This window comes from Quercus robur, chromosome 12, assembly GCF_932294415.1.
Source record: "Quercus robur chromosome 12, dhQueRobu3.1, whole genome shotgun sequence".
NCBI lineage: Eukaryota > Viridiplantae > Streptophyta > Magnoliopsida > Fagales > Fagaceae > Quercus > Quercus robur.
In genome coordinates, this window is record NC_065545.1 from 16710280 (window position 1) to 16736504 (window position 26225).

General features: G+C 34.7%; 3 protein-coding genes across 3 annotated transcripts; all 3 read left to right on the forward strand.

Moving 5' to 3' along the window:
- Positions 1-835: 835 nt before the first annotated feature.
- Positions 836-2272, forward strand: LOC126708204 (scopoletin glucosyltransferase-like). The gene has a single exon (XM_050408008.1). The coding sequence runs from the start codon at positions 836-838 to the stop codon at positions 2270-2272; it is 1437 nt and encodes a 478-aa protein (XP_050263965.1).
- Positions 2273-4813: 2541 nt separating this feature from the next.
- LOC126709251 (trifunctional UDP-glucose 4,6-dehydratase/UDP-4-keto-6-deoxy-D-glucose 3,5-epimerase/UDP-4-keto-L-rhamnose-reductase RHM1-like) lies at positions 4814-7195 on the forward strand. The gene is made up of 2 exons (XM_050409398.1): positions 4814-6378; positions 6668-7195. The coding sequence occupies exons 1-2, from the start codon at positions 4837-4839 to the stop codon at positions 7109-7111; spliced, it is 1986 nt and encodes a 661-aa protein (XP_050265355.1). The 5' UTR covers positions 4814-4836; the 3' UTR covers positions 7112-7195.
- Positions 7196-17682: 10487 nt separating this feature from the next.
- LOC126710030 (probable sarcosine oxidase) lies at positions 17683-19406 on the forward strand. Its single transcript, XM_050410413.1, has one exon. The coding sequence runs from the start codon at positions 17967-17969 to the stop codon at positions 19179-19181; it is 1215 nt and encodes a 404-aa protein (XP_050266370.1). The 5' UTR covers positions 17683-17966; the 3' UTR covers positions 19182-19406.
- The last annotated feature ends 6819 nt before the right edge of the window (positions 19407-26225 follow it).

Below are 26225 nucleotides of genomic sequence, written 5' to 3' on the forward strand. Positions count from 1 at the left end.
ATGAAAAAAGCTGTCAAAACATTAATTGTTTTCTTTTTCTTTTCTCATAAAAACTTTCTTTAATTGGATTGTTAACCAGTATCCTAAGGGTACTGTTAGCATTTTCCTTTAAAAAATAACTGAAAATTTTATGTTTAAATACACGAAATCAAATGTTTCTGAGGTAACAAATAACAATCACCGGTACATTCAAAAAAGTCATTTAAAGTTGTTGGTTTAAGCATAAAGAGGGCAGGCTGTTGGTTTAAATGTACGTAGTAGGCGCGCACTGGGCAAAACTGTTTATAAATGATACAACAATCACGTTAACAGGGGCAATTTTTTTTGGTCTATTACTTTAACATAATTTGATTATTTATTCTAAATTATATTTTATTAAAATATTCATTTTTCTTAATTTTTTAAATTAATTATTTTTCTTTACAAACCACAGCCACCCTCCATTATATTTTCTTTCTTCCTCAAGAAATGCAAGAAAATAATTAAAAAAATGAAATGCAAAAATACAATGCTTGTCTATATATATTTGCACTAGTATGGTAGCAAAATTGCATTTTGCACAATAGATATGCATAAGCTAACGTGAGTGACTTTTAGGATTGGTAGAATAAAATTGGGCTCTTATTTCATTTTAACACAGTTGATAGTTGATACAAGTGATTACACACGTGTGAGCGCACCTAGGACAGAGATTACACATGTCCATTTATTGCCTAGGGTGAGTGTCTATATGACCCAACTAATTGATTCATGAGACAAATAAAAGAAGGGTAAATGTTACGCTAAAGTAACAATCACCTTTCAAAAGAAGGCCCCTTTCAATTCTAGTTTAGAAATGGCTTCCAAACCTCACATTGTCATCTTCCCCTTCATGTCTCAAGGCCACACCATGCCTCTACTTGACCTTTCAAAGGCACTTAGCTACCAGGGCTTGAAGGTAACAATCATAACTACCCCTTCAAACTCTTCCTCTATTAGCTCATACATTTCACGCTACTCAAACATCCATCTTAAGGAAATACCGTTCCCTCAAGTCCAAGAACTCCCCAAAGGCTGTGAAAACACGTCCCAACTTCATTCACTTGACCAGCTCTTTCTATTTTATAATGCCACAAAACAACTTCAAGAACCTTTTGAAGAAATTCTTAGAGACATGTCCAAACTTCAAGACCCACCTGCATGTGTTATTTCTGATTCATTCTTAGGGTGGACTAATGCTTCGTGTTGCAATTTTGGTATCCCCAGGTTGGCTTTTCATGGGATGGGGGTCTTTGCAATGGCTGTGAAGAAATCTTTATCCATTCACCAAAATCACAGATGGATGAAGTCGGATACAGACAGTGTAGATGTAAAAGGAGTGCAACTTTGCTTTGAGCTCACAAAGTCGGATTTGCCAAATTCATTGAGGCAAATGGACACTTTCTTGTCACAGTTCTATGTAGAAGCTGAAAAATCTGATTTGGAAAGTTGGGGTGTGATTGTTAATAGCTTTAGCGAGCTAGAAATAGACCACGTTGCCTCATTGGAATCTTTGTACGGGAATAACACTAGGGCATGGTGTGTTGGTCCATTCTTTCTATATAATCAAATGGAGAAAGCATCGATTGGGCCAAACCCTTATAGGGAATGGACCAACTGGTTGAATCAGCATGAGCATGAAAAGTCAGTGATTTATGTGTCATTTGGATCACAGGCTTATTTGTCTGACAACCAGCTTAATGAATTGGCCTATGGGTTGGTGCTATCTGGGAAAGATTACATATGTGTTGTGAATTCAAATAATTGGAACCCTCCAAGAGATATCAAAAAAGGGAGAGGATTATTTGTTAAAGAATGGGTGGATCAAAAATGGGTTCTGGCCCACAAGGCCATTGGTGGGTTCCTAAGCCACTGTGGGTGGAACTCTGTGTTGGAAAGCTTGTCAATGGAGGTTCCAATATTGGCATGGCCCATGCAAAATGAGCAGCACCTGAATGCCAAGTTCTTGGTGGAGGAGATGAAGGTGGGGCTTCAGCTTCCTACTGTGACACGGGATGGGAATACTGTGAGGCGTGAAGTGATCGGTGAAGCGGTGAAAGAGTTGATGGGAGGAGAGAATGGGAAGAGAGTAAGAGACAAAGCAATTAAGATGGGAAAAATGGCAAAAAGAGCAGTGCAGGTTGGAGGGTCTTCTTACAAGTGCTTGAATGAGCTAATTGACCAACTAAGTCATGTGAGTCCTGTTGGGAATGGCAATGGCATCGTTCATTCAACGCTAGCTACTTCTGAATAATGTGGTAACCAAGTAATAACCACCTTTCATTGTGATTGTAATGAATAATGATATACTTTGGTGACCTTAATTAATTATTAAATCTTGGTTAGAATTAAGTTGTGTTTTTTTTCTACTTCTACAAAATGTGGTAACCAAGTAAACAACCATTCATTGTGAAAGTAACGAATAATGACATGCTTTGGTGACCTTAATTATTAAATCCTGGTTAGAAATGAGTTTTTGTTGTTGTTGGGGAAGATCCTGTCATGGAAAATTTGAACTCAATGAAGCCTTGCAATGAGCTTTACTTTGAATGTACATATATAAAGAGCATGGACATGTGTTTAGTTTTGACCATGTGTCATGATCTCGACAATTTTAATTAATCTACAAGAATACTAGACCCAAGCCAAGTAGGTATATAAATAGGCTAGAATTCAAGTATATCGATTCTCCCTTTTTAGTGACTTATAAGAATATTCATGTCTATTATTCAACAAACTATATAGTGACTTATAAGATTATTCATATATATTATTTAAACAAATCACATGATTTATTATAAAATTGATATAACTAAAACTACACCAATTTTGACCGAATCATTTCATATACCCATATTAGAATTATTTTCAAAATATAAATAAAATAAGCCTTTTATAAATAACCGAATTAAAAAATGAAGTGTACATGATTAGGTCTATTTGGGGAAGGAAAAATTGCCAAGACTCCCTTAAAAATTACAACTCATCTCAAATTTTATTCCAAGCCGAAATAGAGTGTTCTCTAACAAAAATGCTCTAATTTTTTTGGTTGAAAACATTTTAATTAAGAAGAATGTTCATCTAACATTGATGCTTTATTTGTTTTGGTGAAAAATGATTTTTGCATTTTTTTTGGCGTTTGATATGGAGAAAAATGCAAATCAATGGAAAACATTTTCTATGATTAAAGAAAAATGCTAAATACTAAAAAAAAAAAAAAAATTAGTTATAAAATTAGTTGTAACCTAAAGTTACAACTTTACTCAATATATTTTTATTGGAAGTGAATTTTGACAGATTTACAATTAGATTACATATTCTTCTTATATTCTTCATGCTTACAAAATTTCTAGAAAATTAAAGTCAATAGTTATGTTATGAATAAATTGTTAAAATTGCAAGTTTTTATAATTTGAAACTATGCATAAAATATAAACTTATAGATCATATAGTAAATAATATCCGATTGATACAAAATTTGACATGTATATCACGAGCATAAAAAACATGCAATTCAACGGTTAGATTTTCAAAATATGTAGTAATATTTATTTTATTGAGAAAGTTTGTAGTCTTAAGGTATAACCAATTTTGTAACTAAATTTTGTCATTTTCAAAACCTTCACACCACACCACAAGACACTCTCCTCATGGTAACTTCTCTCTCTTTGCCGCATCTCTTTCTCCACATACTGAAAGTTGAGAGAGCATTCTTTTTTTTTTTTTTTTTTTTTTTTTTCATCAGCTGAGGATCTTAAAAATGATCAACAAGAAGATAAAAATGTTTTCCAGTTGAATGAACAAGAGACCAAAAGTGCACAATCGCCATGGAATGTAAATTTCTTATGTTGCAATATTTCAAGAAAAACTGTTTTCTGTTTTCAAGATAAATGTTTTCTGAGATCCAAATTTTAAGATAAACGTTTTCTTTTTTCAAGACATGACTGTATGTTACAGATTTGAACAAGGGACCTTTATTTTATTTTTTATTTTTTAAATTTTTTGAAAGGAAGGGACATGATTAAGTTTGACCCAATTTGAGATGAATAAATATAAATAGTAAATACTAATAAGGAAGCATGAAACAGCCTCTCTCTCTTCTTTTTTTTCTTTTTCTTTTTTTTTTCTTTTTTCTTTTTTCTTTTTTCTTTTTGAATGAAAAAACTAGTTACTATTCATCATAGGTGGCTACTAAGCTATTTATAACCAAATTAGTTGGAATATGCACCACGTAACGTATGAATTGGCCAAGTGAGAGAGTCAAAGACTAATAAATCTCTAACTATCACGACAATTACGCATCATTCAATCTTCTATTTTCACCTCTTATTTCAAATTCTAAACTATACTCTCATTAACCTTGTTTTTTCTTCCATGAATTCTTTCTAGCAGCACATCATTTGTGAGTGATCTCTCTCTAAATCTGCTTGTTCTATTATCTTTTTATTGAGGAAAAATTAAGGTTTGGAACAATTGCTTAGCTTTTTGAACATATGTTACTATATCTTTTAATTTTGTTGATAATTCAATTGTTGGAATTAGGAGATTTTGAACCATGAATATCTTTGTTGGAAACACAAACTACTATATTTTTTTGTATATTAAATTGGTCTTTCAATTTTTATATGTGCAACAGGTTTGCTACCATTAGTAGTGTTTGCTCCATTTCATTTAATTTCAATCACAAATTGACATGCCATAAAAATAGCTATTATATGTTTGAATTTTTGTTCTTTGAACAGGAATTGATTACTGATATTAGTGCTTGATTACTATTTTTCTGGTTCAGTCATAGCACACTAAAATCAAATAGAGAAGATGTCAGCTGAACCTGGTCCTTCATATGCACCAAAAAACATCCTATTAACTGGTGCAGCCGGCTTCATAGCCTCCCATGTAACCAGCAGACTAATCAAGAACTATCCAAACTACAAGATTGTGGCCCTTGATAAGCTAGACTACTGTTCCAGCTTCAAGAATCTCCAATCTTGTCTCAACTCCTCAAACTTCAAATTCGTCAAGGGTGATATTGGTTGTGCTGACCTTGTCAATTACCTCTTGGTAGCAGAGGACATTGACACTATAATGCACTTTGCTGCCCAAACCCATGTGGATAATTCCTTTGGGAACTCCTTTGAATTCACCACCAACAATATATATGGCACACATGTACTTCTTGAGGCTTGCAAAGTTACTGGGCGCGTCAAAAGGTTCATCCATGTTAGTACTGATGAAGTTTATGGGGAGACTGATTTAGAGACTGACATTGGCAATCCTGAGGCCTCTCAGCTTCTTCCCACCAATCCATACTCTGCCACAAAAGCAGGCGCAGAAATGCTTGTCATGGCTTATAATAGATCCTATGGCCTCCCAACAATAACAACTCGAGGCAATAATGTGTATGGCCCTAATCAATATCCAGAAAAGCTTATACCGAAATTCATTCTCCTTGCCATGAAGGGAGAGAAGTTGCCGATCCATGGTAATGGCTCAAATGTGAGAAGCTATTTATATTGTGAGGATGTTGCTGAAGCATTTGATGTCATACTTCATAAAGGGGTTATTGGACATGTATACAATATTGGCACTCAAAAGGAAAGGGGAGTCTTGGATGTGGCTGAGGACATTTGCAAGCTGTTTGGATTGGATCCTAAAGAAGCCATAAGTTTTGTTCAAGACAGACCATTTAATGACCAGAGGTACTTCTTGGATGATCAAAAGCTAAAGAAGCTTGGCTGGGATGAAAGGACCTCTTGGGAGGATGGGCTAAAGATGACAATGGAGTGGTATACTAAGAATCCTAATTGGTGGGGTGATGTATCTTCTGCTCTTCACCCACACCCTGGTGTTTCCATGATAACTCAATCCAGTGATGATGCTTGGTTCTTTCAGTATGGGCACACGAGAATTACAAGAGAATTCAGTCTGAGTAATGGCAGTTCAGGATTGAAATTCTTGATATATGGAAGGACAGGTTGGCTAGGTGGATTATTAGGGAAGCTCTGTGAAGACCAGGGCATAGTCTATGAATATGGGAAGGGAAGACTGGAAGATAGGAAGTCACTCTTGGAGGATATAAGGAGAGTAAGGCCAAGCCATGTGTTTAATGCAGCGGGAGTTACTGGGAGGCCAAATGTTGATTGGTGTGAATCACACAAGGTTGAAACAATTAGAACTAATGTGGTGGGTACATTAACTTTAGCTGATGTTTGCAAGGACCAAGGTCTGTTGATGATTAATTTTGCCACTGGCTGCATATTTGAGTATGACAAGGAGCACCCCCAAGGATCATGTATAGGATTCAAGGAGGAAGATAAGCCTAATTTCACCGGTTCCTTCTATTCCAAGACTAAGGCCATGGTAACTATTACATACATCACATTTTATATGTTATTTTTTTTACCTCATGTATTGAATTTCCTAGCACACACATGCACACGCACGCAAAATGGACCATAATTAGTTCCAGGCTTAAAAATTTAGTGCCCCCCAAGGATGTTCTGTTAATGAGAAATTTTTGATGTGTCAAGGCTTGTTGTACTCAATATGTAATTGATAAAATCGATATAGGGGAGCTGAGTTGAGCCTTTTGAAATTGCATCCAAAATCTTTAACAATATTAATCACAAATGAATTGGCAAATAAACAGGTGGAGGAGCTTATAATAGAATATGAGAATGTCTGCACTCTCAGGGTTCGAATGCCAATATCATCAGATCTCAGCAACCCAAGAAACTTCATCACGAAGATCAGTCGTTACAACAAAGTGGTGACCATACCCAATAGCATGACGGTACTAGATGAGCTCCTACCCATCTCCATTGAGATGGCAAAGAGGAATTGCAGTGGAATTTGGAACTTCACCAATCCAGGAGTTATAAGTCACAATGAGATTTTAGAGATGTACAGAGATTACATTGACCCAAAATTCACTTGGGTGAATTTCAATTTGGAGGAACAAGCCAAGGTGATAGTAGCTCCAAGGAGTAACAATGAGTTGGATGCTTCGAAGCTCAAAAACGAGTTCCCCGAATTGCTATCAATCAAAGATTCAATCATCAAATATGTCTTTGAGCCTAACAAGAAGACTTGAATATTCATTTTTGTTGCAATTAAGGAAAAATTTGTATCTCAGAGTTCCGGAGATGGAAGGTGACAATTTTACCATAAGGTTATTCTTTTTATTTTCATATTCATTGTTGTAATTTTTTTTGATCAGTATATTCATTGTTATATTTCATTTACTTATTAGCTTCTTTCTTGGATAATCTCATGTCAGGGCCGGCTCAGTGTATTTTTGGGTTTAAGGCGACAATTTTATATAAGGCCTTACCTATTATATTTTTTTAGTCATTTGTAAGATTTTCATGCATTGTTTATCTAATAACAAATTTATCTAGAGATCCTTTTGACATTTAATTAAGTTTTATTTTTATAAATTTTTCAGATACAAGTAAATATATATTTTTTTTAAATTTATAAAATAAAAAATGATTTTTTATTAAAAGATAGAAAATGATAAAATAATATTTAAAGAGTAGAACAGTAAAACCTGATTTATAAAAAGACACTATTGAAGCGTTAGATTATCAATAGATCATCTCAACCTGCAAAAAAAAAAAAAAATTAGTTCTAATCAAACAAATAAAATGAGCACTTCTATTTTACCAAAAAAAAGAAAAAAAAAAAAGGTGCACCTCTAAGAAAATGTAAAACGAAAAACGAAAAACAATTAAGAAAAGGTAAACTAAAGCACAAAGAAGTTTCTGGTGAAATACAATTAAAAAATCTAAACGAAAGGAAATAATAAGTGTACACTATTAAAAAAATAAAAAAGAAGAAAAAAAGACAAGATAAGTCTAGGATGTGTCATACAGTACAACACCATAGAAAATGCAAAGCCTTTTCATTCATCTCCTTTACCAAATATCAAACTACCTAGACCTAGTTACCAAGTACTTAAACCCACCAGTATAGAGAAAATTAATTTTTTTTTATAAAAAAAATGGTCAAGCTGCCCAAGAAAGATAGAAGAATTTCGGAAAAGGAAAGACTTTTATTTCACATGTTCAAGAGATTGCCGAGATTAAAGGGGAGGGGACCTAAACAACTCTAACTACCAACCGATTCAGGGAGAGATGAGGGGATAGAGCTAACAACAACTTTGGTTGATTGAGGGAGAATATTTCAGGTAATAAATTTTAATTTTGGAGAGGGTTATGAGATTGTTCTATCTTTTTAGCGTGTGCATTGTGCAGGACTAGAGTCTAAATTCATAGGCATAGAAAGGAATTTCAACCATCGGAAGGAGAGAGTCAAACAAAGACAAATTGCACGCCTAGAGAGAGAGATTTTCATGCATTGGCTAAATTTTGGTGTTTAATTAACACGTAGACAAGATAATTACTAGTGTAAATTTTTCTTCTAATTTTTTTGAAAGAATTCATATATAAATATTTGGGTTTTTTTGGGTTTAGTATTTTGGATTTTTAAGCAATACGTAGGCCTTCTTTCACCCATTGTTGGGGCCTTCTCTCACTTGGGGCCTTAGGCAATGGCCTCTGTTGCATCCTAGGTTGAGCCGTCCTGTCTCATGCCTGCAAATTAGATTCTAATTCAGACCACTGTCTCTTTACTTTGAGTTACAATATAGTCTACTTGTTCTCCAACTTTTTGATACAACAGAAGTTTCAAGGGGCTACAAATAGTAAGGGTGAGTTTGGTTTCGACTTTCAAAAGTTGGACTTTTTGAAAAAGTTGAGTTTTCAAAAAGTGCATAATGAAAAAGTGCTTTTTTAAAAAGCTGAATGTTGGTAAAAACTGTTAAAAAGTGTTTTTTGAAAAAGCTGAGTGTTTGGCTAGCACTATAAAAGTTGTAGTTTGAGGGATAAATTACCAAAAAGGACAATGTATATATAAGGAGTTTATTTCATACTTAAATCAACTATTTCATATACTTACTAAAAAAAATAATAATAATATATATAATAATATATATAATTGGTATTATTTTAATAATGTTTAGGTAATTTTTCTTTTTTAGTGTCATAATTATTTGTTATTACCATTAATGACTTCTTATCAATATTATTAAATCTAAATAATTTTCATTATCATGAAGCACAAAATGAAAATGTAAAAAGATAAAATATACACCAATAATCCAAGATTAAATTGTATTACATAAAAATGTAAAAAAATATGATAAAATACATACCAATAACCCAAGTTTAAATTGTACTACATGATATTGGTCCTTATCATAGTTTAGACCGGTCTCATTACAAAATTTGGTCACCAAATTGAACCAACCTTTGGTACTAAAGCCAGCACCTTTTGTTCTATTCCCGGCTTGAATTTGTTCCACACAAATGTTACAAAAGGTAGTTGTCCACGTTGGATTAATATCCCAGTCTGCTCTAGCCTTTTTTACCTCAGAGTTGGAAGTAGTCTTTTTACCCATCTATAAAGTTAACCAACCATAAGAAATGCAAAAAATAGAATTCAAGCCGGGAATGCAAAAAATAGAATGCAAAAAATAGAATTATAATCATCCATGTTGCAGCTTGGACTAGCTGCCAGTGCAGTGTGCAGCCCAAGCTGCACTGGCTGCTGCACTGTGTGCAGCTTGGGCTGCACACTGCACTGGTGCAGCAGCTAGACCAGCTGCTGCACTGTGTGCGGGTCCTCTTCTTCATCATCATCCATCTATAATTACTAACAAAAAAAGGGAGTTGTCTTAAGTTACTGACTATAATTATTTCATTTTAGTTTGCAAGGTACTATGAAATAATACTAGTGCAAGGCTATAATAATGTCCAAGAGGTTAATTCTTATCATTTTATTACAATTTGTAATATTTGTCCACACCATTATAGACTTTTACTTCGTGATATACTCTGTACAACCTCCTTGGCCTTTGGCTCCATTACCTTTCCTATACGGCCATTAATGAATACGAAATATCAAATTTAGTAAAAAACCTTACTAGTTTATGTTAAATTCAAGGACCAAAATTAGAAAGATTCCTTAAAACCAATCACAAGTTAGACCCAAAAAGGATAAAAACAAAAACTAAAATTTACACAGAACTAATTTCAGTTCATGCTTATCACAGATAAATAAAAAGATTATGCATACCAGCAACAACAACATCTCTACCATCCATTTCCAATCAACACCAAAATAATCCAATAAAAATAATTAAAAACAGGTTTGACCCATATAAGATAAGAAAGAAATATATACATCAAATTTAAGAACTAATTTTAGCTTATGCTAATAATAGACAAAATAAATAGATTATACATACCAAGAAACAAGAACATATATAAAACCCATTTCAAACTAGCAAAATAGCTTATGCTGCATGTTGAAGTGCTGATGGGGCATGCGTGTGCAGCTGCACACGCATGCCGCTGCACACGCATGCCCCATCAGCAGCAGACGCACCCCACATTCAACAGAGCACGCACACCCCATCAGCACTTCACCATGCAGCAACCAACAAAGCCAATATTCCACAATGTCACATACACAACGAACCATATCAACCAGTATCAAAAATATTTATATTTCTTCTGAAAATTCTTCTTTCCTTCTCATTCTTTATATTTCTAAAATACCCAAATCATACTAATAAAATACCCAAATCAGATATCGCATAACTTGAGACAGAGCATCCACAAAAAATAAAATAAAAAATAAATAAATTACGAAGCATGTACCCATAAAGCTTTTTCAGTACCCGGCAAGAGAACAAATATATCTTTAGCAAGAACAAAGCATGCAAGATCTGAAAATTCTTTTTTTCAGCTTGGTAAAAAAATTAAAAAAAAAAATTCCAGATCAATGTTGGTACCTGGTGGTTTTGGGTAGCAGATCCGTGTTGCTTGGGGTTTTTTTTTTATCAAAACTCTACCTGCAAAATGTATTTCTCAGATCAGATTAGACAAATAAAAAAAAATAAAAAAAATTACAGAGGAAGGCCCGTTGAAGAAGACGAAGAAAGAAGAAGAAGAGGAAGAAGATTTTCAACGGATGACAAAAGAAAAGAGAGACTTACGCGCGGAAAGTTGTTACTTGTAGCAGCACAGAGATGAGAGGAACGAAGGAGCTTGCGCAGAGCAGAGAGACCCAAAGTGAAATGAAGTGTCTGTGCGATCTCTGAAGACATGAGCATTTGAAGGGCAATTTCGTAATTGCCTGCTCACTCCAACGGATACCCCAAAACGCCCAAGGACTTTTGGAAAATGGACCTGATGCTTCGCATATGATATGGGCCTACTATTATAACAGAAGGCCGAGGCAAATGATAAAAAAAAGTGTCACAAACATTTTGAGTTGGGCATCCAAAATCCCCACTCTCTATCAACTGGAATTTGGCAAGTAATCCTCAGAGGGGAGTTCTGAAAATGAACTATAGTAAGATTTAACTGAAATGGTCCATAACTTAAGGCCATTACATTTACATCTATAGCATAGTGCTTACTTGAGAAATTATTGATCCTAGTGGCCATGCCACAAGCAACACGGCTTTGGATGTCATCCTTGATTGTTTTATTCGTAGCTCTTTCAGAGAGGTTTATATGAGACTAACATAATCAAACACTTCATTTTCTTGCTAAAATACACCGAAATCAATGGAGAAACAGGCTTTGTAACCGAGCACCAAGCCGAAAACTGAAGTAGTAGAACAAATTTTAGTACATAGCTTAAGGGCTCGATTTGAATTTCTAGCAAAATTTGGAGGTGATTGTGAGGGGACTTAGCATGGACACAAGATATATAGGATTCCAAATACGCAAACTTACAACATAAATACAAAACGAAGACAGCCCTATCTATGATAATATGGATGGAGCCAGCTAATAACTTTTTTTTTTTTTTGAGAGAGCCAGCTAATAACTTAATGTTTAGAATTTCTTTAATTTATTTATGTAATTGGTTATTTTCTCTTTCAATTTGGTTTTAGGAATTTAATTATTTTTTTACTAGGTTATTAAAGTAATTTTTTATACCTACTGATCCACTATGATAATAAGTTTGAAACTTCAATATCATGTGAAAAAGGGTAAACTCGAATTATTGTTTGCTTGTTTTACTGTTTTCTTGTTTTCCTAGTGTACTACACCCTTATGACATTAAGTTTACAAACTAATATGTCATCAATTAATAGCAATAAAATATATATATAAATTCAAACATTCATTTATGAGACAGTTAAAGTCCTTCAATAACAATCATAACCACATTAGTTTCTAAGGTTTATATAATAAAATTTAGGATAAACTATGTATTTGGTTTCTATCCTATACATCATATTTCAATTTGGTCTCTAACCCTTCAATTGTGTCAATTTGTTCTCTAACCTTTTGTGTCGTGTCAATTTAGTTACTGTTGTTATATCTTGGTTGAAAATTGATGACATGTCAAACGGCCAAAATAAAATTTTAGTGTATTGTCATATCAATGAAAGCTAATTTTTATTTTTATTTTTGGCCATTAGACGCGTCATCAATTTTCATCCAAATAATGGTAAGGACTAAATTGACACGGTACCGAAAAGTTAGGGACAAAATTGACACAACTGAAATATTAAGGACCAAATTGAAATATGGTATATAGGATAGGGACCAAATACATAGCTCTTATGTTATGCAAATTATATTACCAATTAGTTATGAGTAATTTAATCCAACTTTATTTTAATTTAATTGATTCTTTTTTTTTTTTTTTTTAGAGAGAGAGTTTCAACCTATGACGTTCACTGCTAATGATAGCTTTTTATCAACAAATGAAGACACCAATTAGTTTTTATACTTAGATTTTCATGATAATCGATTAGAGATAAGCGGAAGATATCACGTCTATACTATATAAAAAGATGATCCCTGCATCTTGCACGCAATGATTTGCTTAAATGTTTTTTGATATAAGGTTGTTTCACATATGCCATCTCCTCTACGAACTTGCTCACTTGTTATACTTTTGACCTTTGAAGAAAACAATATTATTTCCTGTGAATTTTTCTAGATTTCATGTGAATGAAATGCATGTCTTCTAATCTACATGTCATGTGAATGAAATGTATGCTTTCTAATCTAGTCATGTGAAGGACATTTATTATTTAAGAGACGTGAAAATCATATTTTACTTTTATTTCAACTCCTCACTTTTTTATCTGATAATTTAATAGTTAAGTTGTAAAAGGTATTAATTGAGTTATAAAACTTTTAATATTTTTCTCATTATTATTTAATTAATGTAATACAAGTTTAATGACTATATGCTAGGATTTCAGATCTTATGCATGAGAAACATAATTTCATGAGAAACTTCATGAAATTATGTTTCAAATGAGATAAAATTCATTCACATGTCAAACAAATAAATTCGAATTCATACAAGGCAATCACATAAAAATCCTGATGTATCATGGCATGAAATTCCACAAAATTCAATGATATTCATTAACCTTTCATGATCTGTCATTTCGTGTGCAAGGTATTTATCCTATGTTACTTATCTATTGAGACCTATCACATCCAAATGCGTATGGGAAACAAATAATTTTTTCAATAAATGTATTTTACGTTAAAATAAACAGAGCGTAAGTCCCTAGAAGCACCAACGATAATGATGATAGAGAGAGTAGGTTCCTAGAAGCACCAACAATAATGCTGATAGATAAAGAAGACAAAGAAGAATAAGTCAGTAATGATCCAATTCCTACTCGATGTTAACGCTTTAGTCCTATGTGATTAAGACATCCCAACAAATACACTAATAACACGTGGGGTTTTGGTGCTACTGGGAAGTATTTGAAGGATTCAATCATTGGCGGATGCAATCGGGCGTATTGCAGGATCCGGGAAAGCTAGAGAAGATAAGGTTCCAAGAAGCCAATTGGTAGTAGGAGGTTGGAAGGCTCAATTACATTGGGTAGACTAGGTTTGGAGGATCTTTTGTCATTCATGTACTCCAACTTTATTCTCTAGTGGATCGATTACCACTTAGAGGACAACGGAGAGGTTTTTCGTCAAGTTCTTCAATTTCCTCTTCGATAACATATCTCGATGTTATCTTGTATTTACATCTCTCTTCCCTACTCTTAAGCTTTACTTTATATCGTTGATAATGGATGAATATGGCTTAGAGTAGTGTTATCGGTTGTTTGCGCTCATTTACTCTTATTTCGCACTTAGTTTAAGTTAAAGTAAAAGCAATTTAGCCGTAATTTTAATTTGAGGGTCTAAACATGCTCTTGTGTTTTCACACATATTCGAGCTTTCATGAACAATTGATTTCTTTCACTTTAGTTTTTTTTAAATAATATATTTTACTAATAATTTCCATTAAAGACTAGCACATTTCATCACATGATGTATACATTTTTTTTTTCCCACATAATCAATTATTTTGAAAAATTATCATATTAACCATGATATAATTAAATTTGTTAATTTTAATGGAAAAAACAATCATAGGGGATTAAGGATAAATTTGTTACAAACTTAATGTGCAAGAGATTAATTGTCTGAATAAAAAAACTCCAATAACAATGTAGAAAAGAATGTAACAAAAAATATTAGAGGTTTCCTTATTTAGGATCGTTAATTTAGGCAAAGGTGCATATAGTTCCATACTTCCATTTTCTTTCTTACAGTGTTGCCTTTGTTTTGTTTTGTTTTATTTATTTATTTATTTTTTTTTTTGAGAAGATTCTCACAATATTGCTTGAAGTGGCGTACGCGTATTCCCCACCCAAAAAAACTAAAGATAAAAAGGAGTGTCATAGTCAAACGCACTTACATCCAATAGTGAAGCTATATAGGTATATAGCTATTTTAGTTTTATCCAAATACAAAAATGCATGTTGCAGTAGTGGTTCCATAGGTAAAATTTTTTAGCTTCTTGCTATAGTGTACAACTATTTATGGTTGTGCACTGTAGCAAGAAGCTAAAAAAAAAAGAATTTACTAACTTCTCTCTCTTCTCTCATTAAACAAATATTTTTTCTTCTCTCTCTCTCTCTCTCTCTCTTCGGCTTCTCTTCTTTCTTCTTTTTTCCTCCTCATTTTTTTTCTCTCTAGCCGTCTAGTGCCTCCCTCATCCCTCTACTCTGTTGGAGCTTGATTTCTGGCTTTCCACTGACCCAGCTGCTAGGTTTCCGCCGATCTTCATCTTCATCTGTGCTGGGTTTTCGCCGACCTAGCTTGCCGAACCACCCCTTCCGCTGACCCAACTCGCCGACCCATGCCGTGTTTATGCTGTGTTGGTGACTTTTGATTTTGTTTGTGATTGGTGATTTTTGTTTTTGTTTGTGATTGGTGATTTTGTTTGGTCTAGGTTGAGGAAAAAGATTGAGGATTTGGGTTGGTGGTTTTTTTTTTTTTTTTTTTTTTTTTTTTTTTTTTTTTTTCTATGGATGTTTTTATTATTATTCTAATGAGTTATTTGTATTATTTTAATCAAATAGCTAAAAATATAGATCCATTGATGTTGGGTGTGAAGGGGTAAAATAGATAAAGTGACTTTTGTAGGTGCCAAATAACTATATTTTTAGCTCCACTGCTATGAACACTCTAATAATAATAATAATAATAATAATAATAATAATAATAATAATAATAATAATAATAATAATAATAAGGTAGTTAGTACAGATTTAATAATATGGTACTAATATAATGGACAAAGTTTAGTTACAAAATTGGTTGTGGCCTAGGATTACAATTTTACTCGATAAAATAAACATTGTTACATATTTTGAAAATCTAACCGTTAAATTGCATGTTCTTTATGCTCTTAATACACATATCAATTTTTGTGTCAATTGGATATTATTTACCATATGATCTATAAGTTTATATTTTATGCATAATTTTAAATTAAAAAAACTTGCAATTTAAACAATTTATTAATAACATAACTATTGATTTTTTATTTTTTAGAAATTTTGCAAGCATGAAGGATATAAGAAGAAGATGTAATCCAATGGTGGATTTGTCAAAATTCATCTCCAATAAAAGGATATTGAGTAAGGTTATAGGCTTAGGCTACAACTAATTTTGTAGCTAAACTTTGTCCATAATGTAATTGCTTGGTCATTGGTTTTGTATAAAAAGGTTGAAACTTTGGCTGCACCTTCCCCCTGTACAAAACACTCTGGAGTTTAGGAAGAAATGATTCGAGTTGCAAAGCTAACAATATATTATAATTATCTTTAAAACAAAAAAATGTTGAAACTTTGAAACATATATAAGATAATTGAAGGTGATAGAAGCATGCATGCATGCTCCAAAATCCATTTCATATTTGTTACAAAAGTGCATGATCCCAAATTCAGAATTCAACTCGGTTGGCTTCATTAACGTCGTATATAATTCCTACCATCTTTAATTATCCCACCTTGATGGTCATTCGAAGAAAAAATAAATAAATAAAAACTTTATATAGTGCTCACTAGTACTGCGAACCAAGATTGACAAAATCAATGTTTCCCAAAAAAAAAAAAAAAATTGACAAAATCAATTTTTATATATAAAATAAATAAATAAAGGCCAGCGCACTGTCACCATTACTTCTCATTATAAACATTTGAAATCAGTACACAAAATCAACTTTTCTACGATTCTACGACATATTTTCATTTGAATGACTGCTAAAGGTACACTTAAATATTTACAATTAAGTGTATAATATAGTAGTAGGTTAGAAAGAAACTTGCAGACTTTTATTTTAGGACTTACTCAAACCGAAGGATAATATTCTGTTGTGTTTTTAAAAACGTGGGGTGACTATAGGATTATTTCAATTACAATATTACAAAAGAATCCAAAACACCGTGAGGCGTGAATCGTACAGATAAGTAAAAAAAAGGGATGTAATGGCTGATTAAGAAACTTAAATTAATCAAAGTTTAATAAAAAGAAAGTTTGAACGTATTGAGTCATTGATAAATAAAAAAAATACAAATATATGAAATATATATATAAATTATATATAATTTTTTTTTTCAAGTCAAGGCTCATTTGATTTTGAACCCCTACTTATCTTGTGTCATGGAAAAAGATTTATTAGATGCATGGAATCTTTGATGATGCAATAAGTTTTAGTCAAGATTGGATTTGATTTGACAATTTGTTTGTTCACAAACAGCTCGGGTTTGGTTTGATAAAAAGCTCATTCATGTTTGTTTGTTTATAAACAAGCCAAGTTTAAGCTTTAATTTTAGGCTTGTTTAATAAACAAGCTGAGCTCGAGTAAAAAATATTGTTCGTGAACAAGCTCGTGAATACCAAAACTCAATACAAAAGTAACAAAACAAGTTAACCTTAGGCTTATTTATGAGTTTGGTAATAAAATTGATATGAGCTTGACAAAGAAACTCATATCCTTCTATGACATTAATTAATTATAAGTTGAGACTAATCATTCAAATCAAATATGCTAGATAATAAACTTGATATAGGTTTGATAATATACTTGTGTTGGATCTCAAACTCAAAAACATAATATCAAGCTTGGATTTGCACTTAATATAGAGCTCAAGCTTGGCTTGACTAATGAACCAAGTCAAACCGAGCTCAAACTTTTATTCTTTATAACAAACTCAAACTTAAACGTTATTTGTAGACTTGTATCAAGTTCAAGCCAAACTTGAACATTTTGCTTTTGTTGTCGAGCCGAGCTTGAACATTTACTACTCGACAAAACTCGGCCGTTTACGGCCCTAGTTTCCATAGTTCAAATTGGAGTTATATTTACGCTTTATTTGTTTCCGGAGCCGCCACTGAAGAAAAGTATCACTACTTTGAAAAATATTCTTGAGCCGCCAACAAGTTAGTCAAAAAATGTTCAGTTAAATAATAGGTGTCTCTAAATTCTCTCAATGAGTGTCTATAAGAGAGAGGGAGAGAGAGAAGCAAGAAGAGAAAATTAAGATGGCAGTTTTCGGCGAAGAATTTGATGTAATAGTGGTGGGAGCTGGCGTCATGGGCAGCTCAACCGCGTATCAAGTTTCGAAAAGAGGTCACAAAGTCCTCCTTCTCGAGCAGTTCGATTTCTTACATATGCGTGGCTCATCTCACGCCGAGTCTCGTACTACTATACGTTCTGCTTACCCAGAGGAATACTACTATCCCATGGTGATGGAGTCCTACAAACTCTGGGAAGAAGCCGAGTCCCACATTGGCTACAAGGTTTACTTCAAGGCTCAACAGTTCGACATGGGTTCGTCTGAAGATAAGCGTCTCCGTGAAGTCATAGCCACTTGTCAGAAATACTCTGTACCACATGAAATTCTTGACCGTCAACAAGTTTCTGACAAGTTTTCAGGTAGCTTCGATATTCCTGACAATTGGGTTGGAGTGTGTAGTAGTGATGGTGGTGTGATAAAAGCCACTAAAGCAGTGTCGATGTTTCAAACTCTGGCGCTTCAAAACGGTACTGTTCTTAGGGACTGCATGGAAGTGAAAGATATAAGAAAAGATGGTGTGAAAGGAGGTGTGTGGGTTTACACTAGCAATGGTGAAAAGTTTTGGGGTAAAAAATGTGTGGTGACAGTTGGGGCTTGGACTACAAAGTTAGTTAAAACGGTTAGTGGGATTGATTTGCCTATACAACCTTTGGAGACTATGGTGTGTTATTGGAAGATTAAGGAGGGACATGGGGATAAGTATGCAATTGGTGGTGATTTTCCAACCTTTTCATCCTATGGTGAGCCGCATATATTCGGAACGCCGTCTATGGAGTTTCCGGGATTGATTAAGGTTGCTGTGCATGGGGGATATCCATGTGATCCGGATAAGAGACCATGGGGGCCTGGAATGGCATTGGGGAGTTTGAAACAATGGGTGGAAGAAAGGCTATCAGGCTTGGTTGATTCAGGAGAGCCTGTGGCCACACAGTTGTGCATGTATTCGATGACCCCAGATAAGAATTTTGTGATCGATTTCTTGGGTGGAGAGTTTGGGAAGGATGTTGTAGTCGGAGGTGGGTTTTCAGGGCATGGTTTCAAGATGAGTCTAGTGGTGGGGAGAATACTCGCTGACCTTGTGCTCACTGGGGAGGCAAAAGGAGTTGAGCTAAAGCACTTCAGGATTGGAAGGTTTGAGGAGAATCCTAAAGGGAATTTCAAAGATATTTTACATCATTGATGTAATTAGCTATCATCCATCGAGTAAAAGCCCATTTCCAATTCCGTGTAATAAATGATTGTGTACAATTGTTGGCAATAATGTCTTATGTTTGATTATGCTGCAATTGTTAGCAACCTCTCTCTTAACATACCAGTACCTTATTAACGTTGGATATTTTTATAAAAATACTGTCTTATATTAATACTCATTTATGTGAATTGAGGAAATCAATTATTCCTTAATGATACATACGTTGATTGCTAAATTTTGAAATTCAAATATAAATCATAATTTGAATAGTTATTGTCAATAGGTTTTTATTAGGAAATTTATGAACATTAACATGATTTTAATACTATCATTGCCAGCATATTTGGTTTTATTACAATATATACTTTCCTTTATAAACGTTTTTTAGTCAATCGTTCTTATTTGAATATGATATGGTAATGTCATATATAGAAGGTTTTTCAGTAACTTAAATGTACAACTAATTTTGAATTATTATATACTATAATAAATTACCACATATATAAAAGTATTTACTTTTTGGTTTAAGGGAAAGTCAAAACAGCTGGCAATATTTCAAATGAATATTCTGATTCTATGTGGAAAGAAACCCTAGAGGTGGTGGGGGTTTGGCTCTATATTGGAAAAATTCCATTGATGTTAGTGTGGATTCTTTCTCCAAATACCACATTGATTCTATAATTAATAAAGGTAGTGATGAAGTTTGGAGATTTACAGGCTTCTATGGAGAACCGGTAACACATAAGAGAGTTGAAGCATGGAATAAACTGAGGTCGCTCAACACCAGACATCATCTTCCTTGGCTTTGTGCCGGGGATTTCAATGAAATCACAAGAAGCTCAGAGAAATTGGGAGGAAATAATAGAAGTCAGGCTCAGATGCAACTTTTTCGGGATGTTATAGATGAATGCGGATTTCTTGATCTTGGCTATGTGGGAGACCAATTTACTTGGAGGAAACATTTTGCAGATGGACATTCACTGTGGGAAAGATTAGATCAGGGGTTAGCTAACCACGAGTGGTTCATGAAATTTACAGGCACAAAAATCCACCATCTACACTCAGATTCTTTTGATCATTCCCCACTGTGGATCTTACTAGATGGTTTAGACATTCCACCTTTTGCTAAACCATTTAGGTTCGAAGAAATGTGGCTCTTTGACTGTGGGTGTTCAGATATTGTAGAGGCAGTTTGGCTGTCAAGGGGAGAGGAGGAAAACCATGACCATGTTATGCACAAAATAGAAAGATGTGGTAGAGAACTCCGCAAATGGGAGCGAGATTGCTTTGGGAATGTCAAATTGATATTGAGTCGGAAGAGAAAGGACCTAAAGGAGGCCGAAACAATAGCCATGAGAACTGGGAATAATATGCATGTCCGTGTGTTGCAAAAGGAGATAGCTGAGTTGATTGATAAAGAAAATAGACTATGGTTCCAAAGAGCAAAGGTCACGTGGGCTAAATTTGGGGACATAAACTCTAAATTTTTTCACAGCCATGCGTCTCAGAGGAAGAGGACAAATTTGATTAGAAAGCTGAAAGATCCAAAGGGCCGAGTGATGGACACTAATGAAGATATCGCTGATTGCCTGGTGCACTACTACCAAGATCTTCTTCAATCACACAACCAGCAATTCTGCTCTGTAGCTACGAATTCCATCCAAAAAGTAATTATTGAGGACATGAATTCTATGCTCTCATCCGAATTCACTCTCTTGGAGGTAAAGCAGGCCATCAATCAAATGGCCCCACTTAAGGCTCCCGGACCGGATGGTATGCCTCGTCTCTTTTATCAGCATTATTGGAACTTAATTGGTCATGATATCTCTAATTCTGTGTTACATTACCTTAATTCTGCTACTTTACCTGATCACCTTAATCACACTTTTATTACTCTTATTCCCAAAAAGAAAAACCCTGAATTTTCCCCTGAATTTAGACCGATCAGTTTGTGCAATGTATTGTATAAAATTTTCTCTAAAGTGCTAGCAAATAGACTTAAGAAAATTTTTCCAAATATTATAACTGAAAATCAGAGTGCATTCACCAAAAGTCGTCTTATTTCTGACAATATTCTTGTAGCTTTTGAATCTTTACATAGTATGCAGAAGCACACAGGAAAGGAAGGGTATATGGCCATCAAGCTTGACATGAGCAAAACATATGACAGAGTGGAGTGGGATTATCTGTCTTCAGTTATGGTTAAGATGGGTTTCAATGAACATTGGATCCGTCTTATGATGCTGTGTGTTAAAACTGTGACATATTCCATATTGGTTAATGGGGAACCTAAAGACATGATCATTCCAACAAGGGGCATTAGACAAGGAGACCCACTCTCACCTTTCCTTTTCCTGCTTTGCACCGAAGGATTAAATGGGTTGATCAACCAAGCCGCTCATCAGGGTCACATCAAAGGCTATTCTCTCTGTAGAAATAGTCCTCGGTTAACTCACCTTTTGTTTGCAGATGATAGCTTGTTATTTTGCAGGGCCACCATAGAGGAGTGCCAAAGAGTTCTGGACATATTGGAAGTTTATGGGAGATGTTCTGGCCAGCAGATTAACCGAAGCAAGACGACAATCTTCTTCAGTAAATCTACGAGGGATGACATCAGAAATCAGATAAAGTTGGCATTGGGGGTTTCAGAAATTGTTCAATATGAGAGATACTTGGGATTACCATCATTGGTGGGCAAAAATAAAAAAGCAAGCTTCAACTATATAAAGGAGCGTGTCTGGAAAAAATTACAAGGATGGAAGGAGAAACTCCTCTCACAGGCTGGAAGGGAAATCTTAATCAAAGCAGTTGTCCAAGCTATCCCTACCTACACTATGAGTTGCTTCAAACTTCCTTTGGGTCTTTGCTCAGAAATTGAGAGCCTGATACGAAGATTTTGGTGGGGCCAGAAAGGTGATAGGAGGAAAATTCACTGGGTGAAATAGGAAACTCTTTGCCTCCCAAAAAAGGAAGGAGGTATGGGCTTCAAGGATCTAGCTAATTTCAACGATGCCCTCTTGGCTAAGCAAGCTTGGAGATTACTTCATAATAAGGACTCCCTCTTCTATAAAGTCTTTAAAATGAAGTTTTTTCCAAATTGCAGCATTTGGGAGGCACAAGAATCTAATATCGGTTCACATGCTTGGAATAGCATCTTAAAGGGCAGAGATGTGCTTCTTAATGGTGCACGATGGAGGATTGGTTGTGGAGAGGCAGTTAGCATATGGAACGATGCATGGTTTCCATCTGTGGAGCATCCAAGAGTCCTATCTGATATCACTCCAGGCTTTAAAGAGGGGAGGGTCTCTGACCTCATCAACCCACTCACAAGAACATGGGACTCACACTTAGTCCATGGACTACTGTCACCAGAAGAAGCTGCTCTAGTCCTTAGCATTCCTTTAAGTCGTACTCCGGTGGAGGATAAGATCATTTGGCCCTTCACCTCCTCAGGTAAGTATACTGTAAACTCGGGTTCTAAATTTCTAACTAAACTCAATTCTGTGCAGGTTCCTACAACCAACCAGCAGCGGCAAAGTGGTCTTTGGAAGCAGATTTGGGGCCTTAATGTTCCTAATAAGGTGCGGCATTTCATGTGGAGAGTATGCAAGGAAGCTGTACCAGCAAAACACAATCTAATGAAGAGGAAGATCTTAATGGAAGACAAATGCAAGCACTGTGGTGTGGAGTCTGAGACAGCACTTCATGCTGTTTGGGAATGTGCTATGCTTGATGTAATATGGGAGGCCGTTCCAGGTTTTGAAAGCCGGCGACAACATGCAATCTCAAGCACCAAAGACCTGATTAGCATGTTTCATGAGAAAAGGAAAAACGTGGAACTAATGACCATGGTCATGTGGACGATTTGGCATCGACGCAACCAGCTACGTGTCAGCTCCATTGATTTTCCACGATCACAGGTCATCCAACAAGCTACTCAGGCGTTGTCTACTTTCCAACACAGCCAACAGTCCCTCAGTCAACCTTCAGCAACTCAGCGAACCCAGCCTCGCACACTGTGGTGCCCACCTTCATCGAACTGCTTTAAACTGAATTTTGATGGAGCCTCTTTTCCGGAGCTGGGTAAGGCTAGACTGGGTGTGGTCGTGCATGATAGTCAAGGAAGTATGATCGCCTCACTGTCTGAACAAGCTCCTCTGCCATTCTCATCGGATATCGTGGAAGCCATGGCAGCAGCAAGGGCGTTGGTCTTTGCACAAGAACTGGGGATTACCTAATTTGTTTTGGAAGGAGATTCTGAGGTAGTGGTCAACTCTCTACGTAGCAACGAAATCTCCTTTTCTTCTTTTGGCCACCTGTTGGAGTCAGCAAAATCTTTACTCGGCCCAATGACTGGTATCAGCTTCTCCCATGTACGTAGATGTGGTAATAGAATAGCCCACAACCTAGCTAGACATGCAAGAAATGTTAGAGGTTTGTCGGTGTGGGTGGAGGATGTCCCACCACACTTAGTTGATGTACTTTTTGCCGATCCTGGCTGATTTTTATGATATTAGTAGTCTTCTTTCTCAAAAAAAAAAAAAAAAAAAAATTGATATCAAAAGTTTTGATTCTTGTGGGTTTCAGTTAGTTTAACTGATAAAGTCTCTGATGGTTGTATAAGAGATCTAGGGTTCAATCCTCACCTACACTAAAAACTGATTGGTGTTTTGGTTTGATGATAAAGAGCTATCATTAGGAGCGGACGCCATAGGTTGAAACTTTCTAAAAAAAAAAAGTTTTGATTCTTTAGCTAGGGACAAGTCTGGCTATTATATATATATATATATAGAAATAAATAAAATTTTCCATATCACCTTATTTTGGATTACAAAGCTATAGACTTTTAAAAAATATTTTAGGGTAAGTTACATATTTGGTCCCTATCTTTTACATTATATTTCAATTTAGTCCCTAATATTTCAATTGTGTCAATTTGGTTCCTAACCATTCAATGTCGTGTCAATTTAGTCCCTACCGTTATCTCTTGGATGGAAAAATCTGACGTGTCAAACGGCTTAGATAAAAAAAAAAAAAAATGTCACATCAACTATCACCTAGACTAACACATCAATTTTTTTTTTTTTAAGAGAACACGTCAGGTTTTTTTTTTTTTTTTTTTTTTTTTTTTTTTTTTTTTTTTTTTTTTTTTTTTTTTTTTTTAAAGCCCAAATCAAATCTTCAGAATTTTGCTCAAATAGGGGTAGACCCATCATGTAAAACACTATCTCCCTAAAATCCAAAATCCCTTCTCCTTCCTTCCAGTGGCGCCTCTCTCTTCCAATGGCATCTAGTTCGTCCCTCTCTCTCTCTCTTTGAGTAAACCAAACGACAATAGAAACATTCACAAACTGATGACTCTTCCTCCATAGTTCCCTTTACCCATTTCTTTGCTCCATAGTTTCATCACAACATGAACTTAGAAAGGCAATACTCAACACGAATTTAGATTTTTTTAATAACAAAAAATGACTATTAAGGCTGAGGTTAGTTGGTTTTCATTGCAGCCCCTATAGTGCAACAATTATCCTGTCAAATCCTCATTTGGAAAGCTGACTGTTAAGGCTGATCTTATTTTTGAAGAATACAGTACAGCCTTAGTCATTACATGTCTAACTTCAAAAAATAATCCAAGACATTTTGAAGGTTTAGTAGTTTTAGTTCCTTTCACTTGCCACTTCTACCCCTAAATCAATGCAAGTGAGCCTGATGTTGAAGATAAAGAAGATGATTGCAAAATCATCACTGAAAAAACAGTATTTGATCCATATGTTAAAAATCCAAAAACTTATAATTAAAAGCAGTATGGTGAATGAAATTAGGGCTCTTTATTTCCTTATACCCACAAATCTGTACAATTAAATTTGCATAAAACTGAACCTTCACGTTTTGGTCCATTCCAAAAAAACAAGAGATAAGAACCTGAGAGGAAGATAATACCATTGGCCCTCAGATCCAGTCGTTGCCGTCTGGTGTCACCTTTCTCTCTAGAGGACCAAAACGTGATGAAATTGTGACAGTGACTTAGGGATTTTTGTTGTTTTTTGAGGAAAGGGATTTTTTTTGTTGTTGATAGACGTGAGTTAGGATTCAATTATCTGTTATTTTTCTTTTTTTTCTAATTTAAAATTTTGCTGACATTTTATAAAATAAAAATTTAAAATGCTGACATGGTAGTTCAAGTGGCAGAAGATGTGGCAATTTTTTTTTAAATTGTTTGACACGTCAAACTTTTCCGTCCAAGAGATAACGATACGGACTAAATTGACACGGCATTGAAAGGTTAAGGACTAACTTGACACAATTGAAAGGTTAGGGTCTAAATTGAAATCTAGTATAAAGGATAGGAACCAAATATGTAGTTTACCGAATATTTTATTATTATTCAAAACACTCACCATCTACTGCTTCTTACTCTTCACAAAAATATTTATCGTTTAGTCTAATTTTTGGGAAAAGAAAGTGTTGTAGAGAGCTTATATCCTACGAGCAGTGTAGGCTCGCAAGGATAATCAGCAAAGGTGGTTGGACTGTTGTATCCTAGGGACAGCGTGCAGAAATCATTTGTCGAACTACATCAAATAAGTCGTAGATGGCACGATTTGTCTCAAGATAGTGACTTGGTCCACGCCTCATCTCCGTCACCTCTTTTGGTAAAATCATATTGTGTAATTTCCAAAGAAAATTCAGGTAATATCTCTCCTTTATTTCCAACAATATAAGACAAATTGTGCGGAAAACACAAAATTATCCCTGGAAAATGGTAATGTTATGTCTAATTCCTCCAGAGCGGGTGATCTTAATAAGTCATTCCACTTTCGTGGTGTTAACTTTAAGAGGTGGAGACAAAAGACTTTATTTTATTTTACTCTTCTGAATGTGACATATGTGTTAACTGAGGAAAAAACCAACGAAAAAGAAATTTGAACAATTGACTGATGAAGAAATTTCTCAACATGAAAAAGATGTTAAGAAATGGGAGAAGGATAATCTTTATTGTGGAAATTATTTACTTAATTGTCTTTCTAATGA